At 48.1% G+C, this 16,409-nt stretch overlaps 1 protein-coding gene across 5 annotated transcripts in view; it reads right to left on the reverse strand.

The window, feature by feature from the left end:
- The window catches only part of SRGAP3 (SLIT-ROBO Rho GTPase activating protein 3), a 253,286-nt gene that overhangs the window by 84,170 nt on the left and 152,707 nt on the right, over positions 1 to 16,409 (reverse strand). For all 5 annotated transcript variants that reach the window (XM_032326257.1, XM_032326255.1, XM_032326246.1 and 2 more), the window contains exon 4: positions 4,932 to 4,994. In XM_032326257.1, the coding sequence (XP_032182148.1) occupies positions 4,932 to 4,994 (63 nt within the window). The remainder of the gene's footprint in view (positions 1 to 4,931; positions 4,995 to 16,409) is intronic.

Below are 16,409 nucleotides of genomic sequence, written 5' to 3' on the forward strand. Positions count from 1 at the left end.
GACTTCACGCCCCTGAGCGCAGCGCAAAATCAAATCAAAGCCTGAGCAAGTGGAAAATAGAGTCCATTCGTTACACCCATCAGTTTCTACCTGTCACCAGCTGTGGCTGGGTGTGGACACTCCTCGGGCCCCCTCCATGTCACCCCGAGCCAAGTCTCAGAGGCCCCTTCTGCCGCTGGGAGCCTGTAAGGCGAGGTGGCCTTGCCTGGGAAAGCCTGGAGCACTGCAACTGAGCACAAAGAAAGGGCCACCCGAGGGATGCTACAGCATTTGTCACTTCAAAACACGACAGAGACGTTTCATGATCTAGGACGATTACTGGTAATCTGAACATATTTTTAGCTAAATGATGAAAACACAGTGGGGTTTTTTGTTGTCTGTTTGCTTTGTTTTTGCATCCCCTGGAAGGATTAGCAATTGGCCCACACTCTCAACTTCTGCCCTTTTTCCCTCCCAGGCTGACATATGACAATGGAGGGCTATCTTGTGTCAGGCTGACGGATGGGAGTTCAGGGGAAAATGAATGAGGTGGGGTTTGGGGGGAGGCGCTGTACACACATGCTCACACATGCACCTGTGTTTGCACACATGCTAGCACGTTTTAAAAGGAGGGCACCTCAAGGTGATGAAGACAGAGGGAAGGTATCTTAAGTGAATGAATGAATGAATGAATGAATGAATGAATGAATAGACAAACGAAAGAACGAAAGAACAAAATGGCCAGCCTTGCAATCTCCTCTGCATCCTGGTCTCAGATGGCAACAAGCCTTTTCCCTAAAGTGGGTGACAGATGGCGCTTAGCATGTATCTGTATCATTGTTGTGCTCAGTGGTACCCCCTGACCACATCCCCTCCTCTAGAAAACATCACCAGAACAAAACTGAGACTTACTGGATAATCTTTTCTCAACATCATTTGTCCTCATTCACCAGTGATCATGACTCCAGGGCCGGGAGAGGAGGGGAAGTTGTATAACCAGGCCTCGTAACTAGAAAGTGCTCAAAGAAATCCCTAATAACGAAGCATGGGATTTGGGCCCCACGGTGCCCTCAGCGGCTGGGTGGCTGCTCCCCCCACTGCAAGCATGCCCCTCTGCTTTGTGACTTGGCACGGAACTCCCGTCAAGAGGTGGTGTTTATTCTCCGCGCCTTCACCATGGACTTGACCGTGTGACTTGCTTTGGCCAATAGCCCATGTGCAAGTAGGACACAAGCAGAGGCTTGCAAGGTGCCGGTACACTGGGCACGTCCCACTTGGGGCTCTTTTTCTAATTGGCCAGAAAACCACAGTCACGTCAGCGGCCCTACCTGAACTCAGCCCGAACTGCCGACCTACAAAGTCATGAGCCAATGGAATGGTGCTTGTTTTAAGTCACTGAGTTGTGACACAGTTTGTGGTGCAGCTGCTGAAAATGGCTACAAAGGCCTTCAAGCAAGGTACTTCTTTGGGCCTCAGTATCTTTATCAGTAAAAGATGCCAATTAAATAATACATATGAAGTACCCACCACACACACTGTGTGAGTACTCATGAAATGGCCATAGTTGTTGCTACCCTTGTTTTGGCAATAAAGGAAATGAGGCCCAAAGATGTTCACTGGCTTGGCCAAGCCGGGAGGTGAGGCAGCGAGACTTCAACCCCAGATCGGTCTGTAATCGGGTTGTTCTGCGGGCATCCTGCCCTGCCATCCCTGCTGAGAGAATTCCCTTCCTCCACCTCTCTTCCCCTCTGCTTCTTTCATTTCTACCCTCCGAGGGGACCAAGTTCAAAACTCACCCTTAATCCCAGCATCCCACCTGGAGCTAGCATTTTCTGGAAGCCTCGATCTCTCCTGTATACACTCGCTCTCCCTCTGGTTTCACCACTTAGTAAAAAGGTGTGGGCCACCTACTGTGTTCCAGCACAGCAGAGAACACAGGGCAGCCCTCACAGGGTTCACGGGCTTGGTGCCCACCTCGGAGTCCATGCACCCAGCACACTCTCAACTCCATCCTGGACTGCTTGATCACCAGGCCACATACTTTACTCTTGTCTCCCTACCCAGACTCGAAACTCGTGAGCAAAACCATTTTCTTTCATTTGTTCATACATCCTCCCCTCCTCTGCTTCAGCAGGTGCCTTGGCAACACTGGGGATGTACAAGGGACTTCAAAGATGAACTCTCGAAACGTTCACAGCCCAGTCACTGTGCCTCCTGCGGCGGTGGGTCTGCAGCAGGCAGCCCCAAATGCCCGAATGTAAATGATTCCTGGGCAATCACTGAAGACTCTGTGTGCAGTCAATACATGACCTGGGGGTGGGGGGTGTGCTGTGGGCCCTCTGAGGCTCCAGTCCTCCACAAGTGGCCGCAGGAGAGAGCTAGGGAGGTGCTAGGTGCTGGCCCTTCCTCTAGCACCAGCTCTGAGGCCATCCCCAGACTGCCATGAACACAGGCAGTCTGCCTGGTCTGAGCCTCTGACCCCAGCAGCATTTCTGTCCAGCTGCCCTGCCCCGTGGCCAGCAGAGCCCAGTGTGCATGGAACACCTGCTGGGCTCAGAGTACCGCACTGGGCACCAACACCAGCTTCCCAATCCCCACCTGCTTCACCCAGTTTACACCCACCCGATCTGTTGATCACAGGTGAGACTGAGAGGTGAAGTGACCTGCCAGAGGTCGCACACCAGGTTCGAACTGAGTCTCTAGGTGTTAAGCACGGTGTTACTGACCAAGATCTGGCTCTCGGGAGATTACACACCAACTGGGTACATGAGGATAACATGATAGATTTTTTTTTTTTTTAAACTGCCGTAGAATTCAAAGCCCAGAGGTAATAGCTTTCCAAAGGTGGAGTTTGGTCTGGGCTTGAAAAATGAGTATGACACATAGGAGCAGAGAAGGAAAGGGCGATTGTAAGCATGGGGAGCTGCTCGGATAAAGGAATAGACCAGGTGGTATTTGGGGTGTGCGGAGGACGTGGAGGAGAGGAGACCAGCTGGAACCCCAAAGAAAGGTTAAAGACCTGGGTGGGAGTGGCTTGGGGGGGGCGTCCCTGGCACCAGCACCCAGGTGTTGAAATGCCACAGAGGAAAGTGATCCATTCAAAGCGGTGCCTGAGGAACATAAAAAGGACCTAGACTAGGAAACACTGGTCTAGCCAAGTCCTCTGCAGAATTCTGAGTAAGGAAGGCGCATCTGGTGACCAGCTTTGCACATTGATCACCACCCTGCCTTGTGGGAAGGCACAACAGCTGGTTTCACACTCGCCGAGGAGGTAGAACTCAAGATGATGGTAGTACAAGAACTTCTATCCACCGTGCCTTTTGTTCTTTGTTCCATGCATGCTGTACATATCTAGTCTCCTTCAACTCCCACGGGGTCTGCAAGAAGCAGCTGTTATGATTTCTGTTTAACAACTGAATTTGAACCCAGGTCTCTGGCTTTAAGGTCTGCTTTAAACTGCTAGGCGACTATTCCCCACAATGCCCAGCTGACTCAGTCGCTTGAGAAGCAGCAGCTCTTCCTTTCCCCTAAGCAATCATGCAGCTAAGAACTGTCCAGGGCACAGGTTGCACTTCTCAACTTGAAATAATTGAAACGTGAGTCTCAACTCTCACAGGTTAACCTCCAGGAGCTCGCATCTCCATTTTACTGAGTAGAAGACTGAGGCCCAGAGAAGTCCCCATCACTGGTTAGAATCTGAGATAGGAATTCCAACCTGAGATCCAGGCTCTTAGGCAAAAGCTCTCGGGCCCTGAGAAGTCCACCACTTGCTGGCCACACAGAACATGACTACAGAAAGATCCTAACACCAGAGAGAGGGATCTTCTCGCAGCCTGCTATTCTTTCCCTTTCTCAAATATAATTTTAGCAGCAGAATCTCCACTTGTTCTTTAATTTCATTTTTTAAAGATTTTTATTTATGTATTTGGCAGACAGAGATCACAAGTAGGCAGAGAGGCAAGCAGAGGAGGGGGTGGGAAGGAGGCTCCCCGCTGAGCAGGGAGCCTGATGCAGGGCTCGATCCCAGGACCCTGGGATCATGACCTGAGCTGAAGGCAGAGGTTTTAACCACTGAGCCACCCAGGCGCCCCAGAATCCCCACTTTTATAGGAAACTTTATAAGGAACCCTGACGTATTTAAAATACAACAGCTTTATTCTACTCTGTTTTGGGGGATGAAGGGTCTGGAGCTCTCCCTGCGGGGCAACCTCATCCCATCCCCTAGGCTGTTGCTGAGGCTCATCACATTCCTCCATAAAGAAGCCCAAGAGCCCTCAGGGCACAACCAGTAAACTCCTGCATCATAACTTGGTGAGCCTGCATTCCCCATTCCCTGACCCTCTTGAATTCTAATAGTCATCTCGAGTCCAGTTAGATCTTGCCTCCGTATAGGCAGCAAGGTCAATTCTGCACGGTGTTGTAATGTTCTGAAATCATTCCTTGGAGATAACGAGGTACGCTCACCCCTTTCACCTCACATGTTTCCTCAGAACAGTGCTCCATTTTGCAAATGAGAATGCTGAAACCCAGACGAGCTACATATCTGCCTAAGTTTCCATCATCAGGAAGGAGCAGACCTCAGCCTCAGCCCATTGCATTTGACTCCAGACCCACATCGCTGCCTCGGGAGGTTTTATCCATGCTGTCCCCTCCCTGACCTTGTGTCTTCTGCTTTGGAAGGAAACACATTCCCACACCTGGCAGGTCATGCAGGTCTCTTGTGAACATATACAAACTAAACATGCTCAGGGCCCCACAGAATCTATACAGAATCAGAAGCCAGAGTTGTAAACCATTACATCCCACCAGGATGAGCCCCTGTCACTCAGCCCAAGACACAACAAAAATGCCCAGGTTCATCCCATGACTCTGGTTAGACTCCCTTTGGCTCCTGGTATTGAAGAAAGGGGACCAGATCCGAAGCCCAGCAGCAGAGCCTGAACAGGACTTACTGTGTAGAGCTCATTGGTGACCTTCAGGAGCTCCTCGTGCATCTGCAGGCCAATCTCCTTGCTCTGGAATATGGAAGAACAAATGTCAGAGGGGAAGGTCACTGGTTGCATTGACCAATTTCCTTTTCAACACAGAAAGGTCAGGAATACTTGGGATGGGTGGGGATAGGCACATAAACCAATATAGACCTTACTGATGGAGACTTGAATTACTCAATTTGTATCCATGAAACAAATCCATGGGGAGAGGTCCCTTGCAAAAGGAATTCCCTGGCCAAATAAGTTGGGGAACCTTATATCTCCCTGCCTTGGTGATTTGCAGATATGTCACCATGTTAAAGATTCTGAGAAATCCACAGCCAATCTGTTCATCTTTAATTCTATGGGTGGGTCTTTTTTTTTTTATGGAATTTTATTTTATTTTAGCGATTTTTAAAAATTAATTATTTTTATTAACATGTAATGTATTATTTGCCCCAGGGGTACAGGTCTGTGAATCATTAGGCTTACACGCTTCACAGTACTCACCACAGTACATACGCTCCCCAATGTCCATAACCCAACCACCCTCTCCATGCTCCCCCTCCCCCCAGCAACCCTCAGTTTGTTTTGTGAGATTAAGAGTCTTATGATTTGTCTCCCTCCTGATCCCATCTTGTTTTACTTTTTCCTTCCATACCCCTCAAACCCCCAACTCTGCCTCTCAAATTCTTCACATCAGGGAGATCATATGATAATTGTCTTTCTCTGATTGACTTATTTTGCTCAATAGAATACCCTCTAGTTCCATCCACATCATGGCAAATGGCAAGATTTCATTTCTTTTGATGGCTACATAGTATTCCACTGTATGTATGTGTGTGTGTGTGTGTGTGTGTGTGTGTGTGTATACCACTTCTTCTTTATCCATTCATCTGTTGATGGACATCTAGGTTCTTTCCATAGTTTGGCTTTTATGGACATTGCTGTTATAAACATTTGGGTGCATGTGCCTCTTCAGATCACTACATTTGTACCTTTAGGGTAAATATCCAGTAGTGCGATTGCTGGGTCATCTATTTTCAACTTTTTGAGGAACCTCTATGCTGTTTTCCAGAGTGGCTGCACCAGCTTGCATTCCCACTATGGGTTGGTCTTAAGCTGATGTGACCAGAGTTATGTGTCCCTCACTCAATACTCATTAGCCCCTCATAAGAGTGGGGTTCCATATAACAGTTTGGGAAATAATAATCTAACATCTCAATTCATCATGAACAATAGAGGTTAACAGAAAGGCTACGGAGCACAAGGCAGGATCAGGGTTGTTGCCTCCACTGTATCACTGACTGGCCATGTGGGCTTGGAGCCTTCCTTACCATCTGCAAAATAAGAAGCTTAAACTAAAGCATCACCTCCCAAAACTTGGTCTGGGAGTCACTATTGAGCGTTACACTAAAAAAAAGGGCGGGGGCAGAGGCTTCTGTAAGCAAATGCACTTGGGAAAAACTAGTTGAACCAGGGGAAACAGGTTTTCTTACAAAAGGACTTTTCAGAGGCTTTCATACCCTCGTGTATGTGGGCTTTCTAAGGAGTGCTGTGGTATGTGGTTTAGATGATCCTGATTCTTGTTCTTACACATTTGGTATATTGAGAGAAGCAATTCAGAAAACAATGAACAAATTATCTCCAGGTCCCACCCAGCCTGAAGAGTCTAGGATTCTCTATTACTTAAGGTTTATTGTTATTATTACTATTACTATTGTTTTGATTAATACTCTCCCTCTTTGCCTGGACTATTATGTGAAGTTTCCATGTTGAAAGTAGGAGTCCTGAAAATAATGTGTCTTGGCAAGGATGTGAAGAAAAAGAACCCTTTTTGCACTGTTAGTGGGAATGCAAACTGGTGTAGTCACTGTGGAAAGCAGTATGGAAGTTCCTTTAAAAATTAAAAATAGAATTACCACATGAATCATTAACTCCACTAGTGGGTATTTATCCAAAGAAAAACCACTAATTCTAAAAGCTATATACACCCCTATGTTTATTGCAGCATTATTTACAATAGCCAAGATATGGAAGTAGTCCAAGTGCCCACTCATGAATGGATAAAGATGTGGTATATACATACATGGAATATTATTCAGCCATCAAAAAGAATGAAATCTTACCCTTTGCAACAGTATGGATGGGCCTAGAGGGTATAATGCTAAATGAAATAAGTCAGTCAGAGAAAGAAAAATACCATATGATTTCACTCATATGTGAAATTTAAGAAACAAAACAAACAAAAGAAGAAATAACCCCCCTAAAACAGACTTTTAAATACAGAGAACAAGCTGGTGGCTGCCAGAGAGGAGGGGGGTGGGGGAATGACTGGGTGAAATAGGTGAAGGGACTAAGAGCACCTTATCGTGATGAACACTAGTGTATAGAATTGTGGAATCATTAGTCTGTACACCTGAAACTACCACAACACTGTTCATTAATTATACTTGAATTTAAATTTAAAAGAAAGAAAGAGAGAGAAGAATGAAGAAAGGAAGGAAGTGGGGGAGTGAGGGAGGAAGAAAACGGGAGCCCTGACCTCTGCTCCCCGAGAGCCGAGTCATCGTGTTCCCCTTTCAGCTCCCTCAGCTCAAGTATGACCAGCCAATGATGGGCAGAGATCAGCCTTCCTCCCTCCCCCACAGAGGTTAGGAGCCCCCGGACTCAGCAGGAGCAGAGGAAGGCTCAAGACCAGATATGATGCCTTCCTAGGCTCCTTTTCCTTCCTCACAGCCTTTCTCTCAGCTTCTGGTACTGCAGTAGCCAGAAATCACCCATCTGAAGGTCTCTTAAAAGACTGACAAAGCAGGGCGCCTGGGTGGCTCAGTGGGTTAAAGCCTCTGCCTTCAGCTCAGGTCATGATCTCAGGCTCCTGGGGTCCAGCCCCATATCAGGCTCTCTGCTCCGCGGAGAGCTTGCTTCCTCCTCTCTCTCTCTGCCTGCCTCTCTGCTTACTTGTGATCTCTTTCTGTCAAATAAATAAATAAATAAAATCTTTATTTAAAAAAAAAAAAAACTGACAAAGCTCTGGGCAGTCCAGAGATGTGCTTAGACCTCCCTGCAGCTCTAGTGGCTAAAGATAGGGGACTAAACCCCAAACCACGGCACAGCCCGAGCAGAACCTCCTGTGCAAAGCTCCTGGGGGAACCTTTGGATCCCCCAGATGCATCCCGTGCATCTGCAGTGGTGGCCAACGAACCCAACCAGCTATGCCCACTTCCTTCTATTCCTGATTCTCACAAGGAAGTTGACAGCCTGTGCCTCGGTTTCCCCTGTGGCCCCTCTCCCTGACTTTTGCCTCTCTGACTGGACTCTGGACTCTCTGACACCCTCCAGTAGCCTCCTCTCAGTCCTCAGTCTCACTAACCTCTCTGACACCCAAGACCCAGGTTCTTATGTATTTATTTTTATGATCTAACTTTTTCGATATGTAATAAATGCACAAAGTTAAAGAAACACTAATAGCCAGCAAGGCAAAAAGGAAAAAGTAAGTCCCCCAAGCTCTCACAACCTCACCCAGATGCAAGGGCTATTAGAAGTTTCTTTTGATACCTTCCAGAAATAGTCTATGAATATACAGACACACGTGTGGATAGTGCGTAATTTTTTTTCACACAAATGGAAGTATTCTATACCCATCTTTTCATCTTGCTTTTTTCCACCTAACCATATGTTTGAGATTTTTCCTCTGCAGTCACAGAGGTCCTGCATCCGCCTTTTTTAAACAGCTGCTTGAGGTTCCATATACCAGATGAGTCATAATTAATTAAACAGCTTCATAACAATGGGTATTTAGATTGTCTCCAGTCTCTTAACATTTCAGGCAATGATGGGGTGAACATCCTTGTACCTTGTCACTGTGCACATGAGCAAAGACCCCTGTCAGAAGGATTCCTAGAAGCAGCACGGCCAGGAGAGCCCTGCTTCTCAAACTCCCACCAGTCTTGCCTTCCCAGGCCCTGCCCCAGCCAACTCCCCACACGGTCCTGATTCCAGCTTCCACTTCTCAGGAGCCTGCAGCCGTGTCACCATTTTGGTAGTCCTCTCCCCGGCTCTGTCCTGCAGTACTTGGAGCCCCAGCTCCAAGACTTAGAACTTTGTTGCAAAACCATACACTTCGAATGTTTCCTCGTCACATCAAACTCAGATTATCCAAAATCAAACCTGAAATTCCCCCATCCCCTTGAGTTTGGTCAACAAGATAATACCATCCCAAGCATGGCAACGGGAAACCCTGGAGTTATTTCTGAAAAAAATTTTTGGTCCTTCCCCTTCAATCCGGTCTGTCACTGTGCCCTGCCCTCAAACGGCTCAATCTTGCTCTCCATAGCAGGTAAGGCTGACTCCCTCCCCAACATCCAGCCCCAGCACCCCTTCTGCTTCCTTGATTCCTCCAGCTGAGCTCTGGGAGGAGCTGTAATGCTCTGGTCTATTAGTCCAGGGCTGAGCATGTGACTTAACTGGATGGAAAAGAAGGACTTAGATGGCTGAGGGAAGGTTTTAGCTTTTCTACTGAGGGCCCCAGCTGCTACCAGCAGGCACCTTAGGACCAGAACAGGAAGTAACCTTGGGTAGCAGAGCAAAAGAAATCTGGCTTCTTCCTAAGCTGCTGAGAAACTGCTTTGAGTGAACCCAGAGCCTTCCTTTCAGCCAACTTCCATTTCTGTGGTTTTGCTGGTTAAGTCACTTGAAGCTAAAGTTTTCTTTTACCTGCAACCAAAAGCATCCTACGCATCTGGGACCACCAGTCCCAGAACAAGCACATCATCACTGCAGGACCCAGACTTCCAAAGATGTGCCTTAACGAAGTCCCTAACTCTGGTCCCCAGTTCTGCATGCCTGTGCCAGTATTCCCTCCAGAGCCTCCTTAGTTCCTACAAGATGAAGACCAATCTTTAGCTTGACTTTTCAGGCTCTAGGTGATTAGCACGGGCCTGGTTATACAGTGGAGAGGGCTGAATTTTGGTGCCACAGACCAGGACAAGAGGTGGGGCTTTAAGCCATTAAACCTCTGGACAGCTCAGCTTCCCTGTATGTAAAGCGAGCACCTGTTTCTGTCCTTCGTGTTAAGGGATGTGTAATGCCCTTGCTTGTTTAACATGTTAATTCATTGATCATTTGTTTCCCCCACTTGAATGAAGGTCCCATGAGCACAAAGAGATTTTTCTCTCTGAGGGCAGGTGCTCAGATATCTCAGCTGCTGGGAGGGCTACCAGAAGACTGCCCCCAGCCGAGAGCACCCTTCAGGGATGGCCTCAGTACACAAGGTAACATCCCTTCCAAGCACTAACAGGTTCTGTCTGATGACAAATGGGTGGGGGGGCATAAAAGTCTGCCTCTCCCCTCTCAACTGGGACAGCTCTAAAGGGCTTCTCCATCTTTAGAACTACTCACAGAGCTGTCTAAGATTTCTAGCAAGGCTGCCTGCAGCATGGCTTGACTTCGCCTGCTCTCTCAAAAGTGCGCCCTCCCAAAGTGCGGACTCCAAGAATGTTCCCTCGCCATTCTGCTAGATGCCAACTTCAGCTGTCTCAGATCTGCTTCCTGGGTTTCCCACTCCCATGTCCCTGCAACGCCACAGAGCCTGTGGCACGGTGGGTGCTCATTAACTATACTGAATGAGTCTGTGAATGAATGAAGTGAAAGCTCCTCTAGCCTTAGATTTTTTTATCTGTAAAAGTAGGATGCTGTGCCCAGTGTCACAGAGTCCTTGTGAGGACACAGAGAGATGACATTTATGGGAGCACCCGGCACTGGGCCAGGCACAGATGAAGAGCTAGCAGCACAGGCTGAGTGGACCCACCAGATGCCAGATAAAAGGCTAGCAGGTTGCCCAGAAAAGGAACATATAGTTGAATTTTTAATTAGCTTTTCCTTTGAGCATCTCCCAGTTGGTAGGTCAAGGGTCAAGAACATAAATAAGGCAGGAGGCAGACGGAGCTATAGAGGGTGAAAGATAAAGAGGATAAAGTGGGTGGTGGGGGAGTACGACCAGAGCCATCTCACTGTGCATGAATGGCCAGAGATGGCATTCCAGGTGGGGGCAGGGCAGGGCAGGAGAGTGGGTGTAGGGCAACGTTTGGTTTGCAAAGAGAGGCGCACACCAACAGAACAGCAGAAAGTAAGCTTGAAATGGAGGCTGGGTCAGATCACCAAGGCTAACGGAGGGCAGGCTTCATTCAGAGTGGAACTGGAGCCACAGAATGTTTCTAAGTGGGAGAGACTGGTGCCCAGAACAATGCTTCAACCAGTGTGTGGAGGGTGGACTGCAGGGGGAGGGCTCACGGTCTGGTTCTTGGGTTTTCTCCACAGCACAGTAAGCCTCCACATGGAACCCCCCCACCCTGAGTCTCTGTTCATCTGCCCCATAGCACCCAGCGCCGGGCGGACCACAGAGCAGGCCCTCAGCAAATCGTTACTGAACTGCACAGTTATTTTGTTATGGTTGGGAAGGGAAATATTCTCAACTATACTTCCAGAAACTACTGAATGAGGAGCCCAAACTAAACATTCCACCAGGAACAGGAGGCCAAAACCCTGATAACGTTGAGCAGACCATCACACCCAGCCCTTGGGGACCCAAGTGGCAATGTATTAGCACTCATTGTTCGAATTTTTAGCATGATTTTCATGCCTGTAGAGGTTGGGGGTGGCAGGCTGCTTTTCTACCAGAAGTGTGCACACTGGAAAAAACAATTCTACCTGACTAACAAGGGCCCAGCCATGGCAGCCGGGGCTCCTCAGGGTTGAAGGGCAGAGTCCTGTCTCTGTAAAAATCAGGTGGCAGATGTCTCTGACCCTGCCTCTTTCTTCTGCCCACAACTCATGCCAGTTCAACATCATTTCTGGCCACCTAACTCTCTGAGGTGGAAGCAATGGCGTGTGTATTGAAGGGGGGTTAGCAACATCCCGGGCCTCTAACCACTAGATGCCAGTAGCATTCCCTACCCCCACCCAAGCTGGGACAAGATGCAGCCAAATGTTCCCTGGGGTGCAAAACTGCCCTGGGTGAGAACCACGGCCCTAGACCAAGGAGTCCAAGTGGCAGCTCTTCTCTGGCCAACAGACATGTTTTATTTGGCCTTTTGGTGTTTTCAAAAATTTAACTTGTTTCTCAGCATCTAAAAAAGTCAGGAAATTCCATTTACAAGTCTTGATTTTCAGACTCTCTTGAAAAAACTAGGAGACCTGGCAATATCGAGTCCCCACTTGGAGGATGGCTCCCTCTAGATGAGGCTTGTGCTCTCTGGTTGGCCACAGCGCCCAGCATCTCCTTTCACCCATCCACGTCACCCATCTGGCCCAGGGAGGCATCTGAGTTTGTGACCCAGAAACCAGTGGGGTCTTTAGGGGGCAGCCCTCCGAATCCCTTGGCGCTCGTCAAAGACAGTGATCCCAGACCTGCTAAGATGGACCCTGGGACAGTGACTTTTTAACAAGTGCCCTGCTCCTACCCTGACAGTTGAGAGCCACTGAAGAGTCTGGCTTCCGAGACCCAAACTCCTGCCTCCCCGCCACGGACCCCGACACCATTGCCTGCTGTAAATTCTCAGAGCCCACTCCCCGTTCCCATTCTCCTGCCTGTACTACCACCTCTTGTAACTCTGTGGCCAGTTCCTCACCTGGCTTCAATTCCATCTACGCAAGCACTTATTGAATACTTACTGGATACCAGCCCCAACTAGGTACGAAAGACCCAAAGGTGAATGAGACACCATCTGTGCTTTATCCACTACAGCTAGCACTTGTGATGTACTTTCCATCTGCCGAATACTGTCCAAAGTCACTTCCATACATTCCCTAATGAAACCTTAAATAGGTACTATTACTTAAGAGACAAGGGCTGGAGAATCAGAAGGGGGTTGCTGCCTTTGGCTCAGGTCATGATCCCAGGGTCCTAGGATGGAGTCCCATGTCAGGCTCCCTGCTCCGTGGGGAGCCTGCTTCTCTCTCTGCCTGCCACTTCCCCTGCTTGTGCTGTCTCTCTCTCCCCTCACTCTCTTTCTGACAAATAAAATAAATAAAATGTTAAAAAAATAAAAATAGAACTTCTCAAATACAGCTCAGGAAGTCCCAGGACCTATAGTAACAGTTTTTGAGGGTTTCCTTTGTGCCCCGGGTTGCACAGCTAGGGAGTGGCAGAGCCGGGATTCAGCTTTTGACTGGTCTGACTCCAAAGATGGCATTTGTCATGTCTTTGGTCTGCTTCTGTAGGGTTTGGCATGAGACGTAGGCACACAGATGAAAGAAGCCATGGCAAGGCTGTAAGGGCAATGAGTCCTGGCCATAAAGAAGGTACGAAGGAGGGTGTGGCTTCTGCCAGGACACCACCGGCCCGGCCCGCGTACTTTCCCACCACCGGTGCAGGAATCCACATCATGGCCCTCGTTCCCACTTGCGGGCAGACCTGGTTCTCCTCAGCCTGGTCCTTCTTGGCCCACCTGCCCTGTTAGAAAGACATCAGCCATGATGACCACCTCTCACTTCTCCCTTTCTCCTTCTCCTGATAACAGCTGATGAGATATGGCGAGATGGACCCCTGCTTGCATCACCATACAGGATGGTCCACCAGTCACGGGACCCAGCCTGACCAGAGTACCCCCAGCACCTTGTGTCTAGTGACTGGCCCAGGCACAGAAATGTACTCCAGGCTGAGCCAGTGAGACTCCTCCCCAGGAGCTTTCTAACAGCCACACTCTCAGATCCTCCCTCCTCTGGGGTTGCTAAGCTAGGATGTCAGGAGTCTCAGGCTACCTGCAGCCCTCTTGCCCACCAGAAGGGGAGTCGAGGCCCTGACAACAGGATGAGTGTCCTAGATCTCATGAAGTCCAAACAAGACTTCGCCTCTGGCCTTTCAGTTTAGAGGGTCCAACAGGTGATCAATTCTGCTGAAGTGAAAGAATACTGATATAATCTGAGCTTGTGTCAGTCTGAATATACCGAAAGGTCCACAGAGCTAGAGAGCCTCCTGAAAACCCTCCAAGTACAAGCTTTCCTGCAAAAGGACCAATTCCAACCAACTAGAGCATAAGCTTATTAAAGGCTGGGACTGCGGCTTCCTGTAGTTCTGATCACTAAGACTTGCATATAGAGGAGCTCTATAAATGCTTGCTTATAAGCTAACTAATACGTAGAAGCAATCAGAAACCAGAAAAGAGCAAAAGGAGCTTTTTAAAATCTCTCTCATTTTTTTCCCCCAAAAACCCCACACATTCATGTCAATGTGGGATGGACTCTCAAAAAATTTTTTGACACAACAGTTCCTGAGCGAAATCAATTTATTTGCCCTGTAAAAACCTTGCCATGGGTGTTTGATTTATTTTTTCAATGCAGGGATAATCATACTTTTGGGGGAAACCCTCAAAAACTGTTACTATAGGTCCTGGGACTTCCTGAGCTGTGTTTGAGAAGTTCTATTTTTATTTATTTTTTTAACATTTTATTTATTTTATTTGTCAGAAAGAGAGTGAGGGGGAGAGAGAGCACAAGCAGGGTAAGTGGCAGGCAGAGAGAGAAGCAGACTCCCCACGGAGTAGGGAGCCTGACATGGGACTCCATCCTAGGACCCTGGGATCATGACCTGAGCCAAAGGCAGCTGCTTACCTGAGGAAGCCACTCAGGCACCCCAAGTTCCATTTTTAAAAAGCAAACTAGCAGGTGGGTCATTTCCAGTGCTAAAGTCTAGAAAAATAATACCATCCAAAAAAGTTGAGTTTTAATGACAAGACTCTCTCCACTTCTCTAAAGGAAACCATTCTAAACAATACTCAAGAAAATGTTAAAGCTGGGAGTAAGACAGAGGCTTCCTCAACTCTCAGTTATTCACGGGGCCTCTCTTCCACCTGAGCAGGGCTGCTCCAGCAAGGTTTATCTCTCTTTGCTCAACTAGATGTGCTCATGTTGGGGGACTTTGGAGACCGTTCGTGGCTTTCCTAGTTCTGGGGCTCCAAGCAAACAAAAGGAAACAAATAAACAAAACTACATTAAAAATTTCTTTTCTCTTCTTTAGTTCTAAATTCCACTGTGTTTCCACCCTCCTGCTTGTTTTCTACGCAAATAACAAAACTTGAGACCCACAGATGTTCTCTATTTAAATATATGATATATGTACCACTGGCCATCTCCCAGAGCAATTGTGATCTTATTTCCCAAGCAAAGGCTAAAAGGCGTGTCTCAGAGGGATGGGGCTTCTCTAGTTTGTCCCGTAAGGTCAGCCTATCCCTGGAAACAGCAGTTTTGGACAAGCTAGCTGGCTGTTTCTCCCGGCTGTGTCCTAGCTTGCCAATAACTGGGCTGCGGGCATTCTGCCACGTCCTGGCCCCTCGTCCCCAAGCATCACCCGTAGCCTTGTCTCTGCTCCACCTTCCATCTGAACTTGTTACTCTTCCCCTCTCCTCCATTGTCCTCCCTTCCCTGGCCCTGGACACCTCCTGCTTTTCCTCCCTTTCCCACACTAGTCTATGTCTCCCAGTGCTGCAGCTCCAAATGCTGTCATCTGCACAAGAAGTCTGGAATGCACACTGGAGCCCTGAACTCTTCCCCCTGTTGCCGGGGCTGGGATGAGACTGCAGGAAGCAGGAAGGCCCAGGGACCACTCATCAGAGGTGCTGGGCAGTGGTAAGTGCCCCCCCCACAACGATGCATACACAGGAGCCGGGCAGTATCACCGTCCTCCCCCTATAATCACTCCCAGCATCTCTCTGGGACGCTGTTTGCAGAGGGCTTCCACTTTTAGAAATGCTTACAATAACCAGTCTGAGGAAGTCCAAGCATACCTTGGAATGATTATGAACAAGTGACCTCACAGGCTAGGAGTTTCTGGATCTCTCCTGGTAATACTAAGTATTATTACCAATGATACTTACTATCATTGGTAATAATACTGCTTCAGACTATAATTACTACTAATACTTGTCAGTATAGATAATGACAATAATAATAGCTATTGTTCATTGATCTCGCAGGATGTGCCAGGCCCAGTGACGCCTGCTTTACAGACAACACCTCACTTAAGCCTAATATCAGCCCTCTATGGAAGGCACACCATCATTAAATCACTCACCACCCCCCTTTAAAGATGAGGATACAGGAGCTCAGGGAAGGTAGAGTCATTTGCCCAAGACCATAGAGCTGGTAGATGTGATTCCCTCAACCACTCCACGCTGCTGCCTCCACTGGAAAGATTAGCACTCTCTGCGCCTTTAGAATTCTTTTCCCCAAACATTCCAAAATAATTATAAAACGTGGATACTCCTCTGCCTTTAGTATAAAGAGCATGCTGACATTTACAAGGCTCTGCTTTGGATCATCGTAAATATCAGATAACACACAGTGCCAAGTGCCATTTTACAGAATCTTCTGTTATCTGTGACCTCGTCCCTGCCCTTCCCCTGGCCTCCAGGTCAAAGCAAAAGGAGATGGGTTGAATGGCTGGCCTGAGTCTCTGTGGAAGCA

The sequence above is a fragment of the Mustela erminea genome, chromosome 1 (assembly GCF_009829155.1).
Source record: "Mustela erminea isolate mMusErm1 chromosome 1, mMusErm1.Pri, whole genome shotgun sequence".
Taxonomy (NCBI): domain Eukaryota; kingdom Metazoa; phylum Chordata; class Mammalia; order Carnivora; family Mustelidae; genus Mustela; species Mustela erminea.